The 27537-nt window shown below is 39.5% G+C and overlaps 1 protein-coding gene across 3 annotated transcripts; it reads right to left on the bottom strand.

Moving 5' to 3' along the window:
- Nucleotides 1–74: 74 nt before the first annotated feature.
- Nucleotides 75–26773, bottom strand: LOC114144050 (SEC14-like protein 1). Of its 3 annotated transcripts, none has more exons than XM_028016508.1 (17): nt 26438–26773; nt 23271–23360; nt 11129–11278; nt 10900–11031; nt 9604–9732; nt 8865–9135; nt 8457–8566; nt 8169–8358; nt 7686–7774; nt 7419–7489; nt 6764–6935; nt 6382–6516; nt 6030–6164; nt 5339–5590; nt 5049–5227; nt 4001–4027; nt 75–2066 (listed from the first exon to the last, which is right to left on the bottom strand). In XM_028016508.1, exons 2-17 carry the CDS (start codon nt 23331–23333, stop codon nt 1961–1963), a joined length of 2211 nt encoding a protein of 736 aa, XP_027872309.1. In that variant the 5' UTR covers nt 23334–23360; nt 26438–26773; the 3' UTR covers nt 75–1960. The 3 variants fall into 3 exon arrangements, with proteins under 3 accessions (XP_027872309.1, XP_027872310.1, XP_027872311.1); XM_028016509.1 differs by having other exon boundaries at nt 26469–26773; XM_028016510.1 differs by lacking the exon at nt 4001–4027 and having other exon boundaries at nt 26438–26772.
- Nucleotides 26774–27537: the final 764 nt, after the last annotated feature.

Here is a 27537-nt window from a genome sequence, read left to right as displayed (position 1 = left end):
ACAACATGAGAGAAGGGGTCTAAAGCAAATGAGAGCTTTCAGCTAATTGAAACATTATGAAGACCAGTAAGTTCTTCAAATTTTTCCATAATTCAAGTTTATTGACTTCAAAACTTAAAGGCGACATGTTCTCATTCATCCACAGCAGTTTTGTTTTTTCTTCCTTTTTTAAAATACAGTTTCCTACATGGAGGTACAGAGAAGATATGCAGTGGTGTCAGCAAAGGAAGCAGGGAGACAGAATCGTGTCGAACAATCGAGACAAACAGTTATATAGCCCTCGTTTATGACTGAGATCTGGATGAAAAGCATCAGCAAAGCACGGAGACCTGGCATCCGGTATGAACACACTTCTTCATACCGGACTTAAGCCGAGGTCCAATGATGAACCAAAACAAAAGCAAACAGCAGGAAAATAGAAAGGAAATTTCTAAGATTAGAACATCAGCTCTCAAAGTGCAACTAGACAAGAGCAGGGAAATATTTGCTTACCGGGTCAAAAAGTGTTAAACATTTTATTAGATATATTTCCTCCACTTTACAGCAAACATTCATTATTTTACACCATCACACACACTTCCTCATTCACAAAAGATCCTTTTCCTCAACTTATTGCATTTAATGTCGTTTAAACAACCGTTGACCTTTACTATTAGTTACAAATGAGCAGTTATGGATATCAAAAACGGCTATATTCAGGAAGCAAATTTCCACCAAATCTTTTTTTTCTTTCTTTTTTAAAAATATATAATGATGTAAACTGTATCAAAAACTGTTTCATGGAAGTGATGCATTTTGAAATGTGCCAGTGGTCACCTTGAAAATAGCAGATACATTTCTAAGTGATGTTTACAAAGGCTAAAATGGTATTTATGGACACATGGCTCTTAAAAATGGCTCTCTTAAATTCTTAAATAATAAGTCAGTAAACCCCCGGGTGCATGCAGAAATGCACCCATTCTGTAATCGTTTCCACAGCACAGTCACAAACCAACACACGTACAGTAACACAGTTCATGTCATCATCTTATATCTGCACTCTCGAAATCCACACCACCAAAGAAGTGGAACGCTCTTCCAACTCTGGAATATCATTGGCTTAGCAGACAGCGGTACATTCACCAATCACAGATGAGGCATCGTTCCTTGTTCTGAGTTCCACGTTCGTGCAGACAGAAGCAAACCTCTCTAACAAAATGTAGAAGTGATGTTAGTGATGGTAATTTTCTTTTTGTCTGCTTGTACACTACTCCACATGCATCTAAATAATAAATATAAATATTTTGCACATTAGAAAGTCCAACCTGTGTTATTGCTGCTAGCAGACCTGGGTCTAATATCCAACCGCTCCTCAAGGTGGGAAAGTTTCTCCTTTAAGTGTAGAAATTTGTCAGCAATGGCACTGCGAACTTCATTAGCAGTGGATGTTGGAGTCAGGTCTGTTAGGATGCTTAAACCACCAACATTTGACCTATAAAACAACTAACTAGTAACACAAACCCCCTTTCCAGTAACAATGTGGCAAACGTTTCATTTGTGCACGTCATAAACATCTGTGTGTTTTAATGTAACAGTATGAGTGAGGTATGAGTCGTCTCAGTACTGCGTTAAATGGCTGCGAAAGTGAATGCATAAATGTAACAGCGTCTTCCAGTGTCTCTCTCCCAACCAATGGGATGAAAATATTGCTTCTTTCCACTTCCACAGAGCTTCACCCGCTGACCTCCAAGCAAACCTCCTGTGAATGGTCCAACACCAAAATATATGACCTATGTGCAAAAATCAGCCCTTTAAATCTTTCAGTTTTTTGTTGTTTTTTTGCCTCGGTTTCAGAATTCTTCATCTTTTATTTGTGCGATAGAGTCCAAAGATGAGAGGAAACATGGGGGAGGAGGAGATTTCCACGATGATGATAAAGGCTGTGGAGTGAGGGGGGCTCAGGGTCCAGAGCTGCTGGTTTCTACCTGGAGATCATGGAGCTGGACTGGGAGTGGTTAGAGGAGGTGGTAGCAGCACTGAGCTGAGAAAAACCGCTGTGGCTCGATTCCAAACTGGTCATCGAACCCCTAAAGGGAGAAAGAGAAAGAGATCAAATGAGTACAGGAAGCTAGCCTGAGCAAAAGCTTCATGAGTGTGCAACACCAGAGAAACCCCAGCCTGCTAAGGACGGACTCAAAGCACCGTGTGTGCATGACTCATGCACGTGATGCAGAACCATGCGCCCGGATCAAATCCTGCAGGAGCCTCACTCTAAAGCTCAGGCGATGCCACAGGCTGCAGCACCAAGCCGACACACCATCACCCACGAAAGCAATTAGACCCCTACAATCAGTTACAGAAACTCAAATAACTTAGGTTTTCTAACCAGTATGAGGTAGAACAAAATAAAAACATACTTGAGAGTCAACAGGTTGTGGTGAGAAGTTACTCAAGTTAAAATTCCCAAAATGGGAATGTTGGATGTCATGTTGAGAGTCATCTGTGGTTCACTCAGACTGACAGAGAGCAAAAACTAAGAGACTTAGACTCACTTTAGGAGCCGTTGATTTCTTTTAGATAAATGAAAATGTAATAGAGCAACAAAGTAATCTAGTAGGATATATGATCTCCCTGAAATAAAGAAAAACAATTAAAACTTTATTATCTATTGGCCAGTAAAAATAAAGCAGTTGCCATTAAAACATTTAAATTTATTCAAGTCTTTGGTTGAATCTTCAGACACATAAAGGCAATTGCAAAGTCGGCCTTCCATCACCTGAAGAACATTTCTAGGACTAAAAGCCTAATGTCCCAGTAAGCTCTACAGAGACTCATCCATGTTATATCTTTAGTCGCATTGATTACTGCAACAGGGTAAAAAAAAAGAGACCACATCATCCTGGTCTAAAGACTAACATCAGGTAGATTTTAAATTACTAAATGGTTTAGCACCAAAATAGATTAAAGATCTGTTGTTCTCTCAGATAGACCTCTCAGGTTTTCTGGTTCTAATCTGTTCTGCATCCCCAGAACCAAACATGGAGAAGCAGCAATCAGGTTTATTCTCCACTTATCTGGAACAAACTTTAAAAAAAAACTGCAAAAATACAGAAACACTGAGCTCCTATAAATCAAGGCTGAAACCCAACCTGTTTAGATTTGCCTTTGATCAATAATAACTGGAACAAATAAAGTGCTGTCTGTTTTTCAACAAGTCACAGTTTTTTATTTCTTTTCCACTGCAATGTTGTTCTTTGCTAGTTTGCTATGTTCTGATGATGTAAAGCACTGAACTGCCTTGTTGCTGAAAATGTGCTTTACAACTAAAATAGCCTCGACTCCCTTAAGTGATTACACCTGCAGAGTCACAGAAACCAAACAGCCACAAACACACAACTTTGAATCCAGTGTAGCCACTCATAAATTTGCGCCACTTGAAATGTTTGCAGATAAGCACAAATGTATATTTTTTAAGCTTAAAGTTGTGGTTAACATGTTAATCAATTTGAAAAAGATTAGCAAAACATCTTGTTGTTAGATGAAACCAGAATGAGTTACTGTTCGGACTTTAAATTTGTTTTTGATTCAGAAAATGAAAAATGAAATAAAAAAAAAAAAAAGGGGAAACAGTGAGGTAGTTTAACAAGTGACTAAAGATGAAACAAACATGAAAGCCGGCAAATGTTTATGAGTGTATGCATGTGCACTTGGATACGAACTATCTGAGGAGGTGTGAACAGAACTGCATCTGAAGAGCTAATCATGCAAGCGGAATAAGTAAAGCGAAGTGGATTAGACCCCAAACGGTGGTGCAAAGAGTTCTTCAGTGTGAAAAAAAGCAAGATCCTGTTACCCAATGCTTGGTCAGCATTGCTAACAAGTAGAAGCAAAAACAAGAATCTTTTTTGCTGCGTTAGAAGCGTAACTTCTGTTGAGGGGAGGGGCACTCGGTTTAGCAGCCAAAAGCAGCAAAAATGATCGGCTAAGCTAAAGAAAAAAGGGCAAACACTGAGCCACTTACAAACTCTGCACATCACAGCAAGCCGTTCTTCATAGGAGGAAGACACAGCAGGAGGAGGAGGAGGAGGAAGGGGTTGTGAGAAATAGAACAGGAGTGGATTGGACAGAAAAAGATCAATTAAAAGGATAATTTAAAAAGGAGAGAAGCATTTTTCATTTCTAAATTCTGGGCTTAAAAAATTAAATTATGAGACTGGACTGGTTACAGTGTCCTAGATATTACTGGAGGGCTGTGAAAATATACTAAAAAGGAGATAAATTAAATGTGCTGTAATGAAACAAATGTCAACATAGTAATAAAAGAAAAGAAAAAAAAAGGGAAAAAAGAATTTAACAAAAGGATTTATGGACTTGGAGAGGATACAACTATGTCTTAAGATGGCATCACATAAACTGCAGAATTAAAGATTTTCCTATACCTGACCTTTAAAACATATTCATACCTATTGGATGTTTCCTGTTTTATCATGTTACAAAATTCTATACATTTTGTTTGAATTGTATCTGTCAGACCAACACAAAGATGTGTGTAAAGATTTTAGAAGTAAATTTCAGAAAACTAAGGTACATTTTATTTCAGCCTCCCTATGTCAATCAGGAACCACCATTTCCATTTCCACCACCAGTCTTTTGGTACATTTCACAGTCTTTGCCCTCTTTTTAGCAAAATAGGTTAGCTTTGTCAGAGTGCATGGTGATCATCTAAAGAGTAATTTCAAGTGTTGCCATAGAGTCTTAGCTAGATTTACATGTCCATCTAACACACAAATATACTCATTAACCCCAACAAGCTAACGTGGCCTAAATGGCTTGTGGCAAAAATACAAATTATACTGTAAGAGTGGATCATTTTACTTTCCTGCTTTGTGTTGGTCTACCACATAAAATTCTATTCAAACAATCTGAATTTTGTGGTTGTACATTGTTTCAAAGTGAAAAAAATCCAAGGGGTGTGAATACTTCTGGAAGACACTGCAGTCTATAGACAGAGTTTGTGTGTGAAAGCTGCTTTTGCCTTTTGCATAAACAACATGAGTTCAGTTACCAACCTGAAGTCCTCAGAGCCCAACACCTCGGTGTAGAACATGACTTTACACTTGTGTGAGGACACCTGCAAGGTGGCCAGCACATCGTCCACTCGGGGCAGATTGGTGGCCGAGCAGGCTGGCATGTTATGAAACTTCCACTGGAGGATGTAGAAACCCGGCCAGCGAGTGATATGGGAGCCCTGAGGAAAGGAAAGATCAACAGAACATTTGTGACCAGGAATCAAAAAGCTGTCTTTTTATTTTTTGCTTCAAAAAGAAACAAGAACTTCTTCACAATGATAAATCCTCACCTGCACGCTCTCCCCCTCCTTGCAGGTCAGAGGGGACTCCACCATGCTGTAATCTTGCCCCAGAGTCCAGGACTTGTCAATAAGCTGGACGTTGTTGACTCCCGGCGAGGTGATGCCGTGGGCCCCCAGGGGGTCTTTGCGTGGCTGCTGGGGGGCTCGCTTCGAGTGGTAGATGTTGAAAACGATGTCGCCTTTGCACACGTCAAAGTCCCAGGTGATAACTGAGGCGGCGTCGATGATCTCGATCACAAGCTGCCCGGAGAAAACGAATGAGAACGGTTCAAATGAACGGAACAAGGAGGTAAACAGTAGCTAAATGCATGCGTTTCAGGTTATAAAAAACTAAAACGGATTTATTAAGACGATCTTATTGATGCAAAAGACAAGAAAAATTTATGCAATCATATTTAAAGCTCTCTTTGAATGTAGTTGGGCAGAATAAATAGTTCCAGAGAGCAGAGTGAAATTCAGAGAGGTAATTATAGATCTGTACTGTTTTAAATATTGCAACATGACAGGAACAGTATGTCACAGCAGACAGATTACATTTCAGAGACATGCTGTGTTTAATGCCACTAGATGGCAGATGTTTCAAGTAAACCTCCAAGAAAGCAACCTGCAGGTCTCTGTTGTCCTATACAGCACAGCAGCATGCAGGCCTTTTATCTTTGCTCCTCACTCTGAGCCTCACCTCATGCGGGGCTCCTTTAAATATGCTGGCACTCTGATAAATCGTCTCGGTCCAGAGACGGACATCTTCGTTCTCGAGCTCCTCAGGTGTGCGGTACATGGATTTAGGAACCAGGCCACCCTCTGGTACCTCACACTGAAGAAAAACATGCAAACCCAAGAACAGGGTCACTGAAAGAGTTCTTAATCTTGATTGTGAGATGTGGAAAGTTCATGAACATATTTTCCTTTCACTTCAAAAATATATGCTACTTTATGTTTTTCTTTTACATAAATATAAAAAAGGTTTGAGTTCTGAATAAGTTTTTTTTCAAAATATGATCTATAAGTTTTAATCTCCACTAAACACTTACCATACACTCTCCTCCTAGAAAGTCAGGGATGATTTCCTTGTCTATGTAATCGACAAGCCCTCCAGGACCCTGGTAGTCATTGCCTGCATAGATCAGGAACTTCTTTCGGGTGTTTTCGTCAATGAATGGGCTCACCTACATGCAGAGATAAAAGTGAACGTAAGAAATAAATAAACCAAATTAGTTAAAAAAAAAAAAAATGCTTGTAAAAGGTAGTAAATGTTAGGTTTGTTTTTTTAAGCTAAGAAATGCTAAATCAGCCACAGAGACAATTTGGAGTCGTACTGGGATTTCGGTTGCAGGTACAAAAACGGTAAAGCAAAATTAATGATTCCAGATGATGAAATGATTCCAGATCATTTCAGTTCTAAGCTGTTCTCACCAGAGTCCAGAGGACTGGGAAGACCCTTGGTGCCCTCAAGATAAGGAGCCGTCCCAGAGTCTCTGGATAGTTCGCCTCCACAACTTCAATGATCCTCAGAAGCGCCTTGACCCCCGGTCGCCACAAGTGACGCATGTTCAACCCCTCCAGGTCAACCAGGCATGTCCAACAACTACAAAGCACGAAGCAGGAAGATTAGTGTGGATAACTTCTCGCCACAAACACGCACACACACGCTCTGAAGTGGGCTGCAGCCTCCTCTCTGATCACCTAACACCTGCCACCCTAAGGCATGGCTTAAGTGATGAAGGTAATGCTAGTTAACTGCGAATCCTGAGTGCGGTGAAAAGCATAGTTCGCATGCCTTCTCACGGCGCCCCACCTCCTGTTGGAGAGCACAGACACAGGCACCATCTAAACATCTGACACTTTGCTATTTCCAGTCACAGAGAAGATAGAGCTGTGATTCTCTGTAGCAACACCACAGCTGCTGAGCTCAATCCTAACACTAGGTGTGCTGTAACACACCGAGCTGCTGCTTTTTTCCAAAAACAACGACCACTGTCCTGTGGTCCTAATGAGAAAATTCACAGTCACAAAACTGTTAGAAAAGACAACATAATATCTCCTAAATCCTTAACAGCCCGGTTTTTACCTGATAGGACGACCAAACACCTTGGTGTTCTCCTCACAACGCCTCAGGCCCTCCTCATTGATAGACAGCACCTGCAACATCACATTGAAACAACAGCGTTCTCACTGAATGCCACACCATATAAGAAAATAAACAGCATATTTATGTAGGTCATCACTTGAATCCACCCCCTTTAGGTGATTAACCTGTAATCTAACCGGGGTCTGACCCATAAACTTAATGACTTCTGTAGGGAACTGAACCGGAACTGTGGCTTTGGTTACGTACGTGTCTGAGCAGAGACTCCTCTCCGAGAGCGCGCACCAGGCCTTTGGTGTCCATGTGGCCCAGCCTCAGGATGTACAGAGGACGACCGTCTAATAAAGTAAAACAAATATTTACATGAACCATCACTGTGTTTACATTCTAAACAAAGCAAGTGGGAAGTTCTGCCTTGCGTGGCACAATAAGTAAATGTGTGTTCTGAGAAATGGTTTATTGTTCTGTTCAAATTAAAACAAATGTTCTTTGGCAGCATGCGATCGCGTGTGTGAGGGGAAACTATTCCAGCCAACTAAATAGCTTGAATAGGTTCATTTACTTTTAAAAGTCAGAGGCTTACAGCAGAAGGTTGTTCAGGATGACTGTACAAATACTATCATGATGAAAACATGCTGCTGTAAAGAAGGGTTGTTTGTATAAGAGCAGCCTGCTGCATGCGAAGGTTTGTACGCGAGTCGACTACGGGTGCGGCTCTACGTGGAAATGTACCTCTGTCGTGGTGGTGCCAGCCGCCGGTGTAGTAGTCCTGAAGAACCTGCGGAGGGCTCCAGGTCTCCAGCAGGTAGTCCACCTGGTGCTGCTTCCTCCACGTCAGAGACTGGCACAGGATCTCCCGGGCCTTCTCCATGTTGAAGTCTCTGGCCCGCAGGAAGCGCAGGATGTGTTCGTCTTTAGGGATCTACAGGAAGCAAAAAAGAAAAAGAAAAAGGTATGTTTATGGTAAGTTATTAGAAGTTGACCGACGACTACACTCTTCCACTTAATTACAGAAAATACCTTTCCCTTGTGGGTTTCCTGAAGCCATTTGCGAAGTCTTATGAGACAGCTTTCCTGCAGAGGCGTCAGGTCGCCAAGGTAGCGTTTGATGTAATCTGCATCCAGTTTATCTGCAACAAAATGCTCCAAATTAACACAGTTTCTCTAAACAGATCTTCACATCGCTGTACGGAAAAAATACAACCCACTCTTTTGCAGACATGGCTGATACTGTTAATGTGTCTCATAATATACAACTTCTTAAAAACATGTTTTTCATTCATGTTTGTAATAGCCTAAAAACCTTCTACCTCAAGTTATTTCAGTGCTAATCACTTAAATTGAGTTTCCTTTTTCTCTTGAAAAACAGCCACTATAATATATTAGGCAGCAGTGAGCGTCCAGATGAATTTATCTGAGGAAACACACCTTCAGGTGTACCAGCCAGGATTTCCACCAGGCTGTCGGCCTGAGGAGCTCCAGTATCCTGCTTTGCCTCCTGTGAGGGGCCATCTTTGGTGTCAGCAGGCTGCGAGGCGGAGACAGCGGGCGCGCTGGGGTGCTGGAGTTCAGGCGGGCTGGCAGAGAGACTGTTTGGCGCAGGGAGAGCAGGAGAAACGGAGGAACAGGTCCAGCGGGGAACATGAGTCACGCCCTCACTCTCCAGCTCCCTTAGGTAGAACTCGATGATTTCCTTTCCCTGTCAGGAGCAAGTAAATTATGGTGAAATCATTGCTAATATATCACATGAATCCATTGAAATCAAATAAAACTAAGGTTTTGAACTATGTATTGCATTTGTAAACTGGAGTCACCTTGGTATTTGTAGAGTTCACACACTTTTCCCACAGTAAAATTTCAGCAATTTTCCAACATTGTTAAGGTAAGTTTTCAATTTTTAACACTTAGGAGTTGATAACAATACAAATGAACTAAAAACAAAAAGAGACTTTCAACTCACAATTAAACATCATTTAATACAGTTATTAATGTAAAATCCCCCAATTTCAATAACGTTGTTTAACATACCAAATATAAGATGACCTTTATTTCAATCACACATATCATGTTCTATGCAATAACCATAATGATCTGACTGTTTCTGCACTCAGGTTTGAGAAAGAAAATATAAAAATCTATGCCATGATGGGATGTACCCCACACACACCTTGTTGATACTACTGGCATACTGCTTCATGGCGATCTTTTCCACGGTGCTCTCGAAGCCAAAGAAGGACTTGATGTCTAAACTGGCCGTTTGTTCGAAACATGTCCAGGCCTCGTTCTCTGGGTGGACCTGCAACATCACACACAAAAACGTTACTGTAACCTAAACTGTGTAACCACACAGTAAAAAGAGAAAAAGAAAAGGCCATTGTTACCATAGTAACCACACAAGAGGATGACGCACAAAGGGAGCAAATTTCACACTGCGTAAACTGAGTGGGAGTATGTCTGTCAGTCTGTTTGGGTAAATTTAGACAGTATTTTACACATGAGCTGTTTGGATTCAAGTGGGATGAAAACAGAAATTTAGAAAAAAAACCTGACGATTATGGAGAATGATGTAAAGGCTGTACCAGGCAAGGGGAAAAACTTTGACTCACTGTCAAAATATCCACTTCCCTGCTAAATAATCTACAATCTTCTGTTCATTACTAGTACATTAATTAAAATTGAGTAAAAGAATTGAGTCTAACATAAAGATCACATTAATGCATTTAGGGCCGTTTTTAAAGGAATAAATATAAAATCTCACTGTAGATTTACTGCAGATAAGCAATACATTTTAGGAGTCTGTAGGAACCATATGAAGGAAACAAACAGGGAAGCAAAGGAGGTAGAAAAAAAACAAAGATGGAAAGTAGAAAGTAGGAAAAGAGGAGGACAATGGGGGAAATAAAAAGGGAACGAAGGATGACTCATTCAAAACATTAAGGAATAAGGTCTGGATAAAAAAATACTTTTGAATCCTCTTGTTTTCCTTCTGTTTTCCGCACTTGTCCAGAACTGACAAATACAGAAATCGAACATACCATTCTTTTTCACATTGCATGTTCCCTGATCCTGGTGGCAAAACGGTGTCAGCTTCATCACCTTGAGTAATAAAATATTTTAGGTCCATTAGCTGCCTAACTGAGCTGCCCTTCCTGGTTACTGTTACCACAGAGTGATGCAGCACACTGCAAGAACCTTTGCGAGGCTTTGGACCTAAAATTAGCCTTTTGCTTGGTTGGAAGCTAATACGATAAGCTTGACCTCATTAACTCATAACACATCCACACATGAAGAGACAGATCTGGAGTTAGATCCATGCACACTGAATGCAGGAGAGGAGAGGAGGAAGAGATGCTGACAGTGGCATGTGGCAAGTTTAATTCAGGTTTGAAGTACTCCCGCTTCTAAGACATAGCATGCACACAGAGTGGATTTCTCTACAACAGCACAGCTTTAAGATACTGACTGAGTAGCAGCAGGTCTCGTGGACAACGACCCTGTTGGAAAACGTCTCATTGTGAGACTCGATGTGCAGAGTCCTCTCCTTTCTGTTCAGAGTGTTTTTCTGGATGAAGTACACGTAATCTACACCGGCAATCTGTGAACCACAGAAAACAACTCCTGTTACTTTCAAAGCAACGGCATGTCGTGAAAAACGTTTGAAAACACGGCTGAAGAGTAAAAGTATATTTTACCCTTTTAAGAAGACGTGGGGCATCAACATCCAGGGCACAGCGCCGCTCGATCCTGTTGGTGGAGCCGTCCTCGCTCGTCTCCTCATTCACCACGTCACTGTTCACAAACATGGGGATGAGGTGACAGGTGGGGAAGCGGCGTTCATAGGCCTGTAGACGGAAAGGAAAAAAAAAAACGGAGGATGAATAGTTTGGCACAGGATTTCTTTATGGTAATTTCAGGTTTCAGGTTTCTTTCCAGTGAACGCAGGAAAAACAAAGCATAACCAGTTCCAGCTAGATTGTCATTTTGTGTGTATGTTTACTGTGCAACAAGTTGGAAATATTACAACGGCAGGATTTCCTTTAGAAAGAGCGTTATATTAGATGTACCTCTATTGGCTAGTTTAAAAGTAAAAAGAAATTTAAGTGGCTCAAGCCAAAGTTACGTCCCCGTATCTATTGAAAACAATGCAAGTAATCTTTAAAAATGTACAAACACCAAGATTGGACTAAATTTAAGAGCAAAAGGACAAAGAAAATTGTGCTACAAAAACAAATGAATAAAGTTAAAAACAAAAGCGGTTAAACGTAGTAGGAAAAATTCAGTCTTTACTTGCCTGTGATTTGCATTTTAAACACATTTAAACTCTAGTGCACACTGTACTTGGATGAGTTTCCCCAACAACATGAGGGAAAACACCCAAACTTTGATGCTTCATTGAAAAACTACCTTGGATCTGATCATCATGATTTCATACCAGGAAGTTCTGAATAGCAAGCAGGTTTAGGATTAGTCACATGATCCTCATAACTTCTGGTGGGGTTATCTAGAGCTGATCATATCGCTTTTTTTTTTTTTGTAAATGCATCGCTATTAAATTTCACCTCGACTACAACATGTGAATATAAATTGTGCTCAACCCTTGCACTCAAACCAGACAGTACATTTCAGAATGCTTGAGAACAAGTTCGCAAAATAGATTTTTGTCAGAGACAACATGAGGAACAAAAGGATATGTTGACAACTTTATCGTATTGTTTGAGCTGCACAAAGAAGAGCATTCTTCAACGAGTGGAGCAACCAAAATATTACATTATGCCAGGCCATTCAGATGTAGGTTGAGAATGGTGAGCAGCAGATGGCTGCATTTTTTGTTCCATGCTGCTGCCAGGCCACTCGGCTGCCCACTGAATAAATGAATGCTGAGCTCTGTTTTTTGAGCTCTGCTGCCCTGGAACACCGGGGCGTTCAGCTTTGTTCTGTCATCAACACAACAGCCTGAACTGTAAACATCTGCTTCATCCATCACAAACAAGCACACGCCAATAACACACTCACCACAAATGACATGCATTTACAAAAAACCCACAAAGGCTTTTTTCACTCTTCAGCAACAAAACGCAAAAAGCTTACTTGATAGCAGATAGGAAACTACCAACCACCACCAAAACAGTGTTGGTGCTCTGCTTATGATAGTCCTAAGAAAAGTAAAATAGAAGCAATGCAACAGAGGAAAATCGGCTAGTGACTGAAATCTTATTTTCAGTTTGATCGGCCCCAATCAGTCACTGGAAAGTCTAAAAACCTTTTTCAAAAATTAGTGAATGCACCATAGTTGAGTGCTAAAAAAAGTCCCAGTGGCTTCAACATAGGCTGTTAATGAAAAGAGGAAACCAGTTTCAATATCAATTAAATGTTTAAATGAAGCCAGAGAAAAGGCAGACAATGTGAGATGCCATTTAAAAAAGAAACTATTTTCTATGAGATGTTAAGACATGTCTATTGTTCATTCAGGGTGTGACACAGCCTTCCATAGGTAACAGGAAGGCTGAACAGATAGTACAGCTGCTCTGTTGAAACATTTGGAAATGTTGGCAGCCTTTTGCAAATGTTAAAGTAAGGATTTTGATTCTCTCGTGAGTATCCAAAGAAGCTGCTTTTTTGGTGAAGCTTGCTACTAAATGTAAAATGTTAAAGATAGTTCAAAATGTTTAACTACGGTAGTTTGTCTTTGTTTTTGAAATAATATGAAAACCCCACTTCAAAGCAACTCGGATCCAAATATGGCGTTGAAATATGATGATAATTCATTCCATTAAGGCTATAACAAATAATGTTACCATATAGGAAGTAGAAATATCTCACTGATCAACTTCATAGAAATAATCAAAATGACCATTTTATACTAAATATGCATTATAAACTTACATTCCACATCTTTGGTAGTCACTGGAGTCAAACTACTCTTGGATTGTGTTAGCATGAACACAAAAAGAGGAAAATATAGTAAACCAAAATCTTTTATATGAGGTAATAAAGGTATTTCAGTGCATAAAGAAGTGTGAGAACGTGGATCTCCCGTCTAAACAGTGATGGGATCTGTTGGCCAAGTTATGAGTAACCTCGCCTGGAATTTGGTTGGAGAACGTGTGTGCTTTCCAGAGACAGCTGAGGGGAAAAAACAAAACAATGCATCATATCTTGACTTCTTCCTACAAAAACACAACTGTTTTCTCCCTGGACAATAAAGTAAATCGGTAAAGGCCAAGAGTCTGGAAAAAATAACTTGCTCTGCTCAGGGAGGGACATTCAGGAAATTCATGAACTACAAAAACAAAGGGACAATGAAAATCAAGGCCGGACGGTGCTGCAAGGCGAATGCAAATGGGTCTAGAGTTCTACCTGGCAAAGAGCCCAGCACATTCACCATCTTCAAACTATGTCAGTGGGGAAAAATAGGTTAAATATAGATGAAAGCACATTTCTAACACATTTTGAAAAGGACTTTTGTTTTTAGTAATAGCTTGAAAATAATTTCAAAGGAAAATTTCCACTTTGGTGGACAAAAATGTTTTATATCTTTTCAAATATTTAAGGACACTTTCCAGGGAGAAATACCAAACTTTCTCTTGGTTTTTGAGTTGTGTGGATTCACAGTTATGTTCTACTTGTTTATATGAAACCAAAATTAATTAAGTGAATGCACTGCTGAAAAAAACAAAAAACAAAACAAAAAAAACACACGCCCAGAGAAAAACCAAACCTAACAGCTGGGATGCAAAGAAGGAAGAACTTCGATACAAGGTTAGCTGGTTTCAGTTCCAAGAAGTTGTTTCCCTGTCATTCCACCCTGTGTACTTACTGTAGCACTTCTGCAGACATTCAAGCAACCTTCTTTGTAATTTTTGTCCCCTGTTTCCTAATTTAATGCCTTTGCAGAAACATACCAGAGTGCAAGCTGCAGCAAGCATTTACTGACTGCATTTAAAATGTTCCAGTGAAATGACTTCATTTAGCTGGAACATGAACTCTAGTTGTGCAACTAATAGAAAACAAACAAGATCCAGGGCTAGCCCACTTTCAGTTTTAATTATGCTTTGCCAATACTCTCCGAGATCAATCCTGAAAATATATATTTAACCCAACTCACCAAAAAACACACCTGATGCTGACCCTACAAAACATTGATCAAATGCAATTACAGCATGACCATTGATAGCTTTACATCTACACCTAACTTAACTGCAATAAAAGTCCAAAAAGTAGCAAGAAAGCTACTTGGATGTTAAGATTAGTGTTACTGATATTTAATTTTTTTATGCTTTATAAAATCCAGTCCCATAGAGACAGAGTAACTACTCACAACCCTGTCCTCCAAAAAGGTACATTACCATTTTTTGTAAAAAAAAAAAAAAAAAAAAAGAAAGAAAAAAAATAGAAAAAAGTTCAACAATGTATTGAAGATCTGTTAAGGGCCTTGTATAAATCCAATAATGTATTTTTTTAGTTACTTACTGCATAGATCTGCACAAAGAAACCATATTTCTATGCAAAGGTCGTTGATTGTGAAAACATTACGTATTCTCACCGTAACATTCAACAATGCTGGCAAACATTTTACCAATAAAGTGGCTGCAGTAAAAATGTTCAGAAAAAGCAACAGTAATCTGGAGTCAAAGAACATCTTTAAAAAAAAAAAACATCTTGGAAAAAAAGATCACTTGTTGATCCAACTTATTTTTTCTTCCCAACTAATAACTGAAAATGTAAAAAGACGCGATAGAATTTTGTCCCCACAGCTGCTTTTCTTGGAATTAGAGCTATATCTCTGAGGCTTATGAAAACTGTTGTATAACAAAAAGAAGCCGCCACTCATAGGTCAGTTTAAGCTATTATTAAGTCGTGTCAGCTTGTAGGGAAAATGGGAACATTTAGGTAGGGGGAACTTTTATAATGAAAATACAGGAAGAGAACAGCTTAGAAATGATCAGAAAAACAAATCAGTACAGAAACACTGAAAGGGCAAGCGGTAAAGTGTGGCTGGCTTTTCTTAAAGAAAATTCACAAGAAGAGGAAACGACAACTTCCCTAGAACAAACAAGTGGGTCATCTGAGTGAAGAACGCAGGCATCTGCCACCAAATGCTCTTTAAGAGACCAAACTGTCACCCTATTCCATCCATCCATTTTCTAACACCCTTGTCCCTGATGGGGTTGGGAGGGGTGCTGGTGCCTATCTCCAGCTAACGTTTCGGGCGAGAGGCGGGGTACATCCTGGACAGGTCGCCAGTCTGTCGCAGGGTAACACAGAGACAGACAGGACAGACAATCATGTACACACACACATACACACACACACCTAGAGAGAATTTAGAGAGACCAATTAACCTAACAGTCATGTTTTTGGGCTGTGGGAGGAAGCCAGAGTACCGGGAGAGAACCCACCATGCGCAGGGAGAACATGCAAACTCCTTCTTGCTGCAAGGCAACAGTGCTACCAACTGCACCACTGTGCAGCCCCGTCATCCTATTCCAATATAATTAAATATCAAACACCGTTAGACTAATAAAAACAAAGAATACCTTTATAGGGTTCATATAAATGTCTTATTTCAAAACGCTACACTTTTCCAGACTAGGCTTTTTAGGGTTTTGGATTATTCTTGTTATTCCTTCAAAATCAGGCTTTGATCATTTCAGAAAATCTCCCCCTCAAAAAAATAAAAAAGCAATATCATTGTTTTGGCATCTTACATGAATGCAGATCACAACATTGGGTCCACTTTAAAACAGATGTTAATCAAGAGGCCTGAAGGATTTGATCTGGCAAACCACATCTAAAGCTCATCTACAAATACATTTATTTAAAAAGCTTTTTCAGAAATTCAATTCGTTAGATAATGTAAAATAAGAATACCGAATAAGTCTGAACACAATCCATTTTCTATACTACGGTTTCATTTTTCTATATTTATCCAGACTATGAATACAATCAAATTCTATTCATTTCCAGTTTGGGACTTTACAGGAACTCTACAGTTACCGATCAATAACTAAAATAAAGCCACATTTTTGGCTTCAGTGACGCTGCTCATTGAAGTCTACATATAAAGGGCTCAATAGCTATTATGTAATATTACCACCATTGACGCAAGATACAAACAACAAGTCTCGTTCACTGTGGGTCATTGACAGAAGCATGACGTCAATTAGCCTGTTTTTGGTGACTAAAATCATTATGGCCTACCAACCAGCACCTCAGGCAGTTCTGGGCCCTGACCCATCACAGCCATCATTATGCAGGTTGACACATTAGACGACCCTAATTTTGTTTTGGAGGCGTCTGTTATATGAAATACAAGTTAATGGCTTGTCTGGTCTTTGATAATAAATTTTCATCTGGACAAGGGGCAATATTTATGAAGGACACAGCTGGGCATAAAAACCCAATTCACAAAACCTTTGGTGATTTAACATAATGTAAAGATGATTGGATACAGAATACAACATAGACGATCCTGAAAACAATTAACAGGGGACAAAAATTACAAAGAAGGTTGCTTGAATGTCTGCAGAAGTGCTGCAGTAAGTACACAGGGTGGAATTACAGGGAAACAACTTCTTGGAACTGAAACAAGCTAACCTTGTATCGAAGTTCTTCCTTCTTTCAATTAGCAGGAATTAGTTTACTGGTTTTATACCGTGACAGCGGAGGAAAACCCCTTCCTGATATTACTTTTCCTAACAGTTTTGTCAGTCATGCTGACACTAATGTGAACAGTATATATTTTTTTTATTTAATTTCCAACTATATACAGTGACGTTTAATGCAGAATAAAAATAAATAAAAATCAGCCTGACAAAGCAGCCTGAATCTTTAAGCCCTATGTCTGTCAACCTTAACATTTAAATATGTTGTAAATGGAGAAAGATCAGATGTCATAGCCTTAAAACACATTGGTCATTTCCTAAACAGTCTGAGTAATACTAGGTATTCATATACCAGACAAAGAACAATACATTAAAACTAATATTTACATTAAAATCTGTCAATATGAAATGTAAATGTTTATTCAGAAGATTGCCAAATATTTACAAGGAGCATACTTCTCTATAACTTCTAATCAGAAACCACAGATGTCTGGTGACTTAGGCTTTTCAACAATGCTAGTTTCACTTGTCTCACATTACCATTTGCATGAAAACAAACAAAGCAAGAGTATACCAAGCCAGTCATGTGATACAAAGTAAATAAAAAAAAGAAGCCTCACAGGGGAACAAAGAGAAAAGCTCTTATGTCCTAGGTTTCAATCCTTGACCAACCAGTTAAACAACCTTAGACCACCAAAACCACTGTGGACTTTTGTTTAAAGTCTATGTTGACAAAACGCTAATCCTCTCCATGTAAGATTGTTTTATAAGACTACTTTAACTGCTGCCATACATTAAAACTTTTAAACCAAAAATAGTATACCAAATTATAGAATGGTAAAGGGACAGAATCAAAAGAATACATTTTTTCTGTCAAAATCAAAACCTCTCTCAGCCGAGGAGTAGATTTGATCAGACGTAGGAGAGAGGACAAAATCCTGACTTTATGAATAAAACAAAAGCGCTTTTGGTCTCTGCGTGCCCCACTACCCACTGCTCCTTTTTCGGTGAGCTCAGTGGGATACAACTGCCTAGAACCACCAACTTGGATAAATGCAGGAACAACATCCCAAGCAGGCAGAACGTCTATGTGGGTACCTCAAGTGCCAGGCAGCCCAAATAAGCGTCAATAGTTATAGATGTGTAGCCATAAACTACGAGGGCTATCTGTCAGACATCAGTACCTGTGCACCGCGTAAGCTTTGAATCTGTGAGTTCATTAAACAGTTTAATTAAAGTTGACCAAAATCAGCTTCATACACTTAATTTTACAGGGGTTTTTCTGGTCTGAAAAATCATCTGATTTCTGTGAATATTGCTAGACAGAAGGAAATCTATGGGATGTGTCATTTTGGCTTTCAACTGAACTAAACGGCAAACTCAATTGTTTCAAGTGATAAACTAGCCCCCGAATACAAGGGGGGTGGAGGGAAACTGCAGCTATCAAAGAATCCATCTCCATTTTCTCTGAGTGACATTCAGCTGCTGCAGAACACTGAGTCACTATCCACCGACACAGTATAGAGGGACTGCAGTGTGAAACCACACTAAAGGGTCAGTTGTGTAAGAATATGTGCGCACACACTCCGTTCTCTAGCAGAGAGAAGCAGACTTGAGGGGTGTGGGGAACCACTGAGGCAGCATCTCGACCTTGCAGCAGCAAAGAGGGTGAATGAGTGTCTCGGTGATCAGTGAATGAATTTAGCTGAAATTTTCCATTGGCTCCTGTAGTCACATGGTTGCTGAAGGAGCTTGCTGTGTGATAAGCCTCCCGCTCCCCTCCAGCAGGCCATAACAGTTGACTGTTTTTGGCAATCATCATCTGACAAGGTAAATGAATTAGACACTGCAGGAAAGGCTCTGGCGCTCTAATTCAGAGGAGTGGATGAATTATCCGAAGGAAAAACAGTCATGCAAAATGATGGGAAAATCAGGGAATAAAGGCACATTTAAATATTACTATCATGCAGAATATCATTCACTAAGGCAGACTCAGATAATGTCATGTCTCTCATTAGAAGCTCTTTCTGAATACTTACACATTTCACTCCATTAGATTGTTCGCTTCTTAATTGATGCGTTACCATGACATTAAAAAACAACAACACCGTTGCACAGTTGGAGCAAGTAAAATATGAAGGAGAGCAATCAATTCTGTAAGTAGAAAATTTGGGATGAGAGTCCAATCACAGACCTGCCGACAGCTCAGAAGACGATTAAAACAATAAAATAAAGCCTGGGATGCCACCGCAGCAGAGAATTGGGCTGGAAAAGCTTTAAGCAGACCTGTCTGTATGTGGGTCAGGACATGGTGGGACACGATGTTATCCTGGCAGCGCCAGTTCGCACAGAGCCAGGCCAGACAAAAAAAGGAGGAGGACATCGGAATGAGCCCAGAATTAAAACTTTGTGGCAAACACAATGCAACGTCTCCCGAGTTCACATTTCTAAAAATTGAGCTACAGATGAAGCATACAATAAATTGCTAGAGAAAGAAGAGGATGTTTCCTATTTACAAGACCTAACAGATCAAACTCAACCAAATTGACTCCTCTGATCTAGTCATGCAGAGTGGAACAAAATATCAGCACTCTTATCAGCAAGACGAGCTTTAGTTTCATCATTTAACTAAGCAAAGCAGATAATGACATGCATCCGCAGCACATGCGGATTACCTGACGGAAATGTTTTTATTTCCTCCTGGCACAAAGTAGGTCAAAGAATATAGAATTTACTTTATAAAGGAGAGGCTCAGAAATCCTGGTGCAATAAGGCAAAATAAACCCCACTGAGTTACACAAACACATTCAGCCACACTGGTAACAGTCAATTTATACAGCAAGCAACAGGTTCAAGTCTCCCTTTCTGCAACATTCACCTTAATTCAACTTCTTTATTCTGGTTATTTAGGACTCTTGCACAGAAAAGAAGAAGAATGTTCAGCCACATGCGTTATGAAAAATAATCGGGAATCAATTATACTTTAAAGATTATATTATGAAGATAATCCAAGCTAAAATGTTTTGGTTGCTCCAACATATTAGGACAGATTAGCCACCAGGAAGGAAATGTTTTCTCTTGCTGAATCTGCATAAAGCCCAGCAGACAGTACACCCACTTTGCACATCCTGTTCCCTTCCATCCAGCTGAACGTGTTCAGATCGAAGGCAGAACCAGAATACTTTGTCCCTTGCGGATTTGTTAGAAATGTTTTACCAGGAGCAGGTTAGACAGTTAGCCCAACACTGGGCTGCAGCATGAATATAAACTAGCTTTGGGAGACAAGTCAGAGCTAGTTACTGTGCTTCAAATACAACAGTTTGAAGTGAGTGGACGAACATGTCTTCAGTTTATAGTTTCCTCTCTCCTCTTGTAGTTATTTAAGCCCTTGGTGTATCGACGTGCCCTAAAAGCTAATGTCCCTGCAGGCCAACGACAACAACAGGGGTGTTGTGTCAAGCTTTTGATATTCCACTGAGACTCCCCGAGGACTGCCTGGATGTTCTGACACTGGACTGCAGCGATAATGGCCGCAACAGAATTGACTACATTTCCTGTTATTGAGATGCAGCAACAAGAAAAAGAGGGTCTGCTGTAGCTTAGGTTATGAAAGACATTGCTAATGTACTCCTTCTATTTCATTTTAAGAACAAAACATAAATCTTGTCAAGGAAAAAACACACCCCATAACAGTGCAGACTGTTGCTTGTTAGTTATTTAGGTACTCCAGAGAAACATGATCAGCTGTAACAGGTTTTGGTTCGATTAGATTTAACTAAAATGTTGCCGACTGTGCTGACCTGCAAAAGTTGACTTCTCAAATAACAAGAAGTTTTTCTAACTGGTTAAAGATTACTGCACAATTTGACTAGCAGTCATCACATTTTCAGTGAATCGGTACTTACAAACTAATAAAGGTAATATAATAACTCTTGATTTAAAAAAATTACATATGTAAAATTCAATGGAATACTCAAAATTTGCAATAAACCCTAATTTTTGCATCGGATATTTTTATAGTATATTTTGTTAGGCTTAAAGCACAGATAATCATCCTGTTTCAGTGTTACATTATAATTTTGTTTTTGAGCTGGTATGTCTAACTTGTTGCAACAAAGAAATTAAGCTCATAAAACTATCTGAACCAACGTTCTTGTGCCAAGAATGCCGCCGGCACTAAGTGTACCAAGAATACCAGGCTCCAAGAGGGAACATTGTAAAGCGGCAAAACAAAAACATCTGAAGGGCATCTGGGATCCAAGTCTCGCTTATGCAAGAGGTCGTTAGAGCTTATGGCAGTGGTGGCCAGAGGTTGGAAAACTTTGATAGCACCTGTCATTGAGCAAAGTGTCTCCTCAGGGTCGAGTGACACGCTGCTGCATTCAACTAAACAAAGACATTCAGCGGTTAGACATACTAGGCATGAGGTTTGGTTTTTAGCTTCAAATGGGTAATTAAGTGAAATAACTTAACAAGGTTGTGCAAAGCTGAGTCAGGTCTTATTTGGAACAACCCAACACAATATGAGCAACTCCCTGATAGCAGAGAAAATGAAAAGCTGTGTTGACATGAAGAAACAGCTCTTTGCTGCATCGCAGTGTCATGTGACGGTTTCCTACAAACCAGGATGTTTTTGTGCATCTAGGCTACAATAGTGATAGAGCAGCTAGAAGTGCTTCTCAATTCTGATCAATCTAAAACTGCCCTGCATGTTTTAGGTGTTTCCCTGCTGCCACACACCTGGACTGAATGTATGGGTGATTAACAGGCATCTGCAGTACTTGATGCCTGCAGAAGAGGTAATGCAATCATTTGGATCAGCTGTTGTGAAATAGAGGCACATCTAAAACATGCAGAGCAGGGGGGCCCGAGGACTGGAATTGAGAAGTACTGAGCTAGAGGAAATAAGAAGATACTTCACAGGCTATATGATGAAGAAAAAAAAAATAGTTGTGACGCACCACTAAGTCTGCTCTGCAGCATTTGCAAAAACAAGTCACTGCAGAGAAAAGTCACAAAAACCTTTATTTCATTAACTTGAGCTCCAGAACACTTATTTACACAAAAATAAGCAACGTAGTAATTTGATGATGTGTTTTCATGATGTCAAAGAAGACAAAATACCCACCATGCGTTTCTGTCCTAGTTTAAAATTATGCATAGTTCTCCAGATGTGACCCATCTATGAAAGCCTAAAGATGAGCTATTTCCACCTTTAGAAAAAAACAAAACATGCAACACTATGTCTCTGTCATTACAGGTTCCTGCTCTTTGAAAGCTCACATGGTTCTATACCTGCGTTTTATTTTTAGCCATCTGTTTGCCCGCTGTTCAATCCCGCCTGTGCTAAGGAGATTTACTCTCCCTCTATGCTCCCTCTTGCAGGCATCGAATCTGCTTTCCATTTAACAAAAACACAGCTGGTCTGAAACTATGTGCACTAAAATAAAGAATGATGGCATTGTGAAAGAAAGTGAAGTCATACAATATGTGATCAGACATTTTTTGGACGCTTAGTATCACTTTTAATAATTATATATAACAGCTGCCTTATTAGATGTTTTGATTAACTGCTGGTTGCGTAATCAACCAGCAGTTAATCTGCAAGAAGCCAATATAACATGATGGAGGAATTACAAAAATGGATGAGTAAATAAAGTCATTCAGTCTGTTTGATGAGTTTATAAAGGGATTTTTTCCTGGTAGTTTTGCTTTGTTTTTGTTGACTAGAAAATGATTAAAAAAAAAATTGTGGTAGATATTCACCTCCAGTTTGACTTAGCACAAATGTAACAATTCAAAATATGAACAATTCCAGGCATTCACCAGATACAGCCAGCTAGTCAGTCAGCTGTGAAAAGGCATGCTAGCTACTGAATCTTTAATGCCTCAAATGCACAACAACTACTAAATCTGTAGCAGGTTTGTGTTTGACATAAAAAGCACAGCCAAGATGCATATTCACAAATACAGCCTGAAAACATGCAACACAGTGGTTCCCATAATCTTTTGAAAATTACATGAGAACCCACTGATTTAGAAAATGTAGCTTCAAGTTGATCTCCATGTTTGATCACTGTAATATCTTTGAATTCAGCAATTTAAATACAAGATCCAATGACGACCTGTGAAACGCCCACCCATCAGTGTTATACAACTGCTGATCTAATGTATTCAAAACTTATGCAAATAGGAAAATTGCTAGCGCCCACAGGTGAGAAAGACTTACCGCCATCACCAGCTCAAAGGGATGTTTATACACCCGCACAGGTGACTGATACTTCTGCACCATGATGGGAATTACAGGAACACCAACAACCTGGACAGAAAGTAGAAACCACCAGTTAGCAAAGACAAAACATTTATAAAAGCCATTTGATATTTAAAAGGAGTGGGGTTATTTCTGATGGTCAAAAAGGGTCAAATAAATTTACATACAGCACTATAAGAAAACAGACTAGTGCACACGTAACTAAAAGAGGGGTGTGTTTTGAGTTGTGTGGTTCAGAGTTCTTGAAAGCAAAATGCTAATAAAAGTATAGTTATGGAGCTGCAGAAGGCAATTGTCCCGAGCTGAGACCAAGGATCCGGATGATCAGTGGCTGCAGCACATCCCTCTCATTCATTAGAAAACTGTGTCACTGCAAGCTACTGGGGATAAACTAGACTGCTCTCAGCTGCACCCTCTGTCAAAGCTCCTTTCTCAGCAACGCATGACTGGAGCTCATAAAATCATTTAAAAAGCAGGTGCCACTTGTTCTTTCAAACACAAGCAACACAAACCACATGCTGGCCTCTGTTCAACAACCCCAGACAAGAGGCTAAAAAAAAATGGAAAACCGCTGTAACAGAATGTTCTAGATGCTGAAGGATAAGAAGCTTAATACTGAGAGTGATTTTTTTTTCTTTTTAATGAAGCAAAGACAATGTGATGTGAAAGGATTTATTTCCTTCACTCAGCCTGTACTCACTCAGACCAGCACATGATGGCTGGAGTATCATGTGCTGGGATTTTGCTCAACAAGCCGGTGCTTGTTTTTAACTGTAAGTATAGTGCGGGTACATGTCTGCAGGAAGGAGTATGAGGTAACTTTCAAGAGATTAGCACAGCTGCTCAGAGGTGCAAAACACAACAATGCAATCTTATAATCTTGTTTTCTTTCCTACATGTTTTTTTGTGTATCAATTCAAACTCAGGTAAATTTGACTCTTGGTTTAGCTTTTTTTTGTCCCATTTTGTTATGCTTTGCTCCTCTGGGCCAGTGTAGATGAGGACAGCCAGACTAAAACGAAGCTAAGACTAAATACTATCAGACCTCCTCAGTACCACTTTAAACACCTGATTACTACTGCCACTTATAGTTACCGTCATGATTCAGGATCTGTCAGCAACTTTGAAAACATCAATACAAGATCTCAGTATGACTTAATAAACACCTCAGTAAGCACATTTTAATATTCAGTTCTTTACATAACATTTTTATATCTACTGCCACATTCCTACTTTTGCATGGACATTTTAAATATGCTGATAATCCAAATAATCTGAGGATGAACCTGCACCATATAATAAAGGTAATATTATCTACATATTTTCATAGCCTTCTATCAAGACTGCTGCAGTGTGTAACTTTTACACACATTTTTTTTAACGTATTTGTTCACACAGTCACTATGTCGTGACAGTATGGTATGAGACAGACAATCTGTGTGGGGAAAAAACGAGCTCCTCTGGTTTCTCCCTGTGCTTCAAGTGCTAACTAGAAACAACCAATCAGTGCATGAGATTGTCAATCACAATTTCTACCATTCGCCAGCGAGTACATGAGGTTGAGTGACAGCGTTAAGACCTTCCTTCTGCCTATGGTTGGTTATTTTTGATCGCCGCAAAATAATAGCTCAGGGAGGAGGTGTTGGAGATTGATCTTTTCACAGATTATCTGTCACATAAACTGTCACGACATGATGACAGTTTTCACAAATATGTAAAAAAAAAAAAAAAAAAAATCACCATGCTCTTTATTAAAGTTACATACTGCAGCTTTAAGGCGATGTTGTGCAGACCGAGTAGCTGGAGTTGTATGCTTGCCACGCCACATTGCAAAGCTTGACCAAAGAGTAAACGGTAACATGACTTTTGTTGTTTTAGAAACAGGACAATGACAAAATAGTGACGGTGCAAACATTCTCAGGAAAATGTTTTCCTTACTTCTCCTGGTGTTCACTTGCAACTTTTAAGAATATGTAAAAATAGAAAAATAGGGTTGTTGTAGAGGTAAAAAACAAAACAAAACTACGAGCCATTTAGAGAGAAAGGACCACTACTATAAAGAAATAGTCAATTAAAGTTGCTATAAATGTGTAGATACTGGTCATTTTGCCTCATCACCATTAAGTATGCCCCAAACGCAGGTCAGAACCCAAATAGAAATAGGTGCAACAAAACAAGCCCTTGGAAACCAAAAGACACTAAAGTGAAATGTGAGAATTGGGCATTTTTATTGACTCAATTATCTCAACAATAAAAATAAAAATAAATTATTACGCAATGGTTTGTGTTCCTGGAAAGAAAATGGTTTGCTTACATGTATCACTTTTAATTTGGATGGGACAAAATGTTGAAGAGCAGGTCCCAAAGGGGGAGACAAACTAGCAAAGGTCGAGTTACAAATGTGCAAACTAAACAATTTAGAAGGCCGGAGCCCAAATTAAAAAGGAGGAATGGATGGATGGATATATATATATATATATATTTTTTTTTTCTCCTCATTTAGAAAACAGAAGATCAGCAGGTAAAAGAAGCCGTTTTCAGGACAGATATTTCCTCAAAAACGATCAGTTTCATACCTGAAGCTCTATCCTGATACGTTTTCGGGTAATGTTTTGAGCTGGTTTTACTTTGTGTAGCAGAAACCGGTTGTTGTGTTCGAACAGGTTTAACCGAATTGAGGACTAAACCCGTTTTAAAAGAGCTACAAACAAAAACTGAAATTAGAGCACTATTGGCGCCTAAATTAGAATTGACGCAGCTAAATGTGTGGCACAATGCAGATCAATGCAGTGGTACATTATTGTTAAAATGTTCCGCTCTGTCACTGACGGGATTTTTAAAGGGGGAAATTCAGCTTTTCACGCAATTTCCCTCCGTCTACTAATAATATCGAGATTTGACCATATCTATTAACTATTGTGACGTTTCAAAATCATGTAAGAGGTAGACTTCCTGAAAATACTTAGTAAATGGCATCATACCTATAATTATCACACGAAATAGGTCAAAACCCGCTCGCATTAGCTAACATAAAACAGTTCAAACTGACTGAGACTAGCCCGTAAGCTAACACTAACTTCACAACCAGACATTAGCTTCGCACAGCTTTCACAGCATGTACGTACCGGTGATTCTGGGCGAAGAGTAAATGTTTACTTTTTTCAGTCGTGATCTCTCCTGGAAGGGGAACCGGTGTGAATTCTTGCCATTCCGCTCTCTTCCGGCTCTTCACTTCACCCCCGGCTCCGCGGCTAACGACTGTTAGCTTCGTAACGCTAGCTGGCCATGTAGCAGGAGCAAGTAGCCAAGAAAAGCTAACCGTAAACAAAGTTACTTTTACGGACAAACAGTCTAGAACACTGAATTCTTGGGGGGGGGGAAATTGAACGTCCCACCCAGCCCACCGCAGCTGAGTGGAGCCCAAGCGGATGGAGAAGTGTGGGCACAGGAGGACAGCGGTGGTATTTCTCTCTCGGTGGCTCCTCCCTGTTTCTCTGAACTCGGTGTTTTTCCACCTCCCACTTCTGCGTTCATAAAAAAAAATCTCCGCTCATGTGAAGGACAGACAGCAGAGGACACATCATCGTTCCAGAATTAAACTGGGTCCTAAGCTCCAAAAGTCACAGAACATACCGTGTGGATATTACAACTGGTAAAAAAAAAAAAAAAAAAGATTATTTTCAGTTTCATTATGCAACCAGCTCAGATTCAGATTAATATCATATGTTCCCCGTGCAAAAATAACACTGGTATTTGCTGTAAATCCTAATTCTCCAGCCTGCATGTTCCTCTCAACGTGTGCCTGTGACTCAAATGTCACAAGAAAGAAAAAAAAATAATGAATATGTTTTTGAAAAATACAAAATGCATGTCTGCTGGACCCATAACAAACAGGGAATTACAGAAAACTGGTTTTAAAACACAGATGCTACTACTTTAAAAAAGGTTAAAAATCATTTTTAGGTTAATCACATAAAGGTTATTTTAAAAGTGTATGTCTGTTAATTTTAATGTTATCGCTATTATTACTATGAAAATAAAATAAATATGCCATTGACATATATGATTCTTTGGGTAATGAATTCAATTCATTATGTTTTTGACTTAATTACCAAAATGACATGAAAGTTTGGGGACATTTCTGAGACGCATCTGTAATTGCACAAAAGCCTCAGCTGTACTTTGACTGCATCAGCATGAGAAAAGGGACACTTGGCGACTAAAT

The sequence above is a fragment of the Xiphophorus couchianus genome, chromosome 5 (assembly GCF_001444195.1).
Source record: "Xiphophorus couchianus chromosome 5, X_couchianus-1.0, whole genome shotgun sequence".
NCBI lineage: Eukaryota > Metazoa > Chordata > Actinopteri > Cyprinodontiformes > Poeciliidae > Xiphophorus > Xiphophorus couchianus.
The sequence above is the reverse complement of the archived record's forward strand: the minus strand, read 5'-3'. Positions and strand labels throughout refer to the sequence as shown.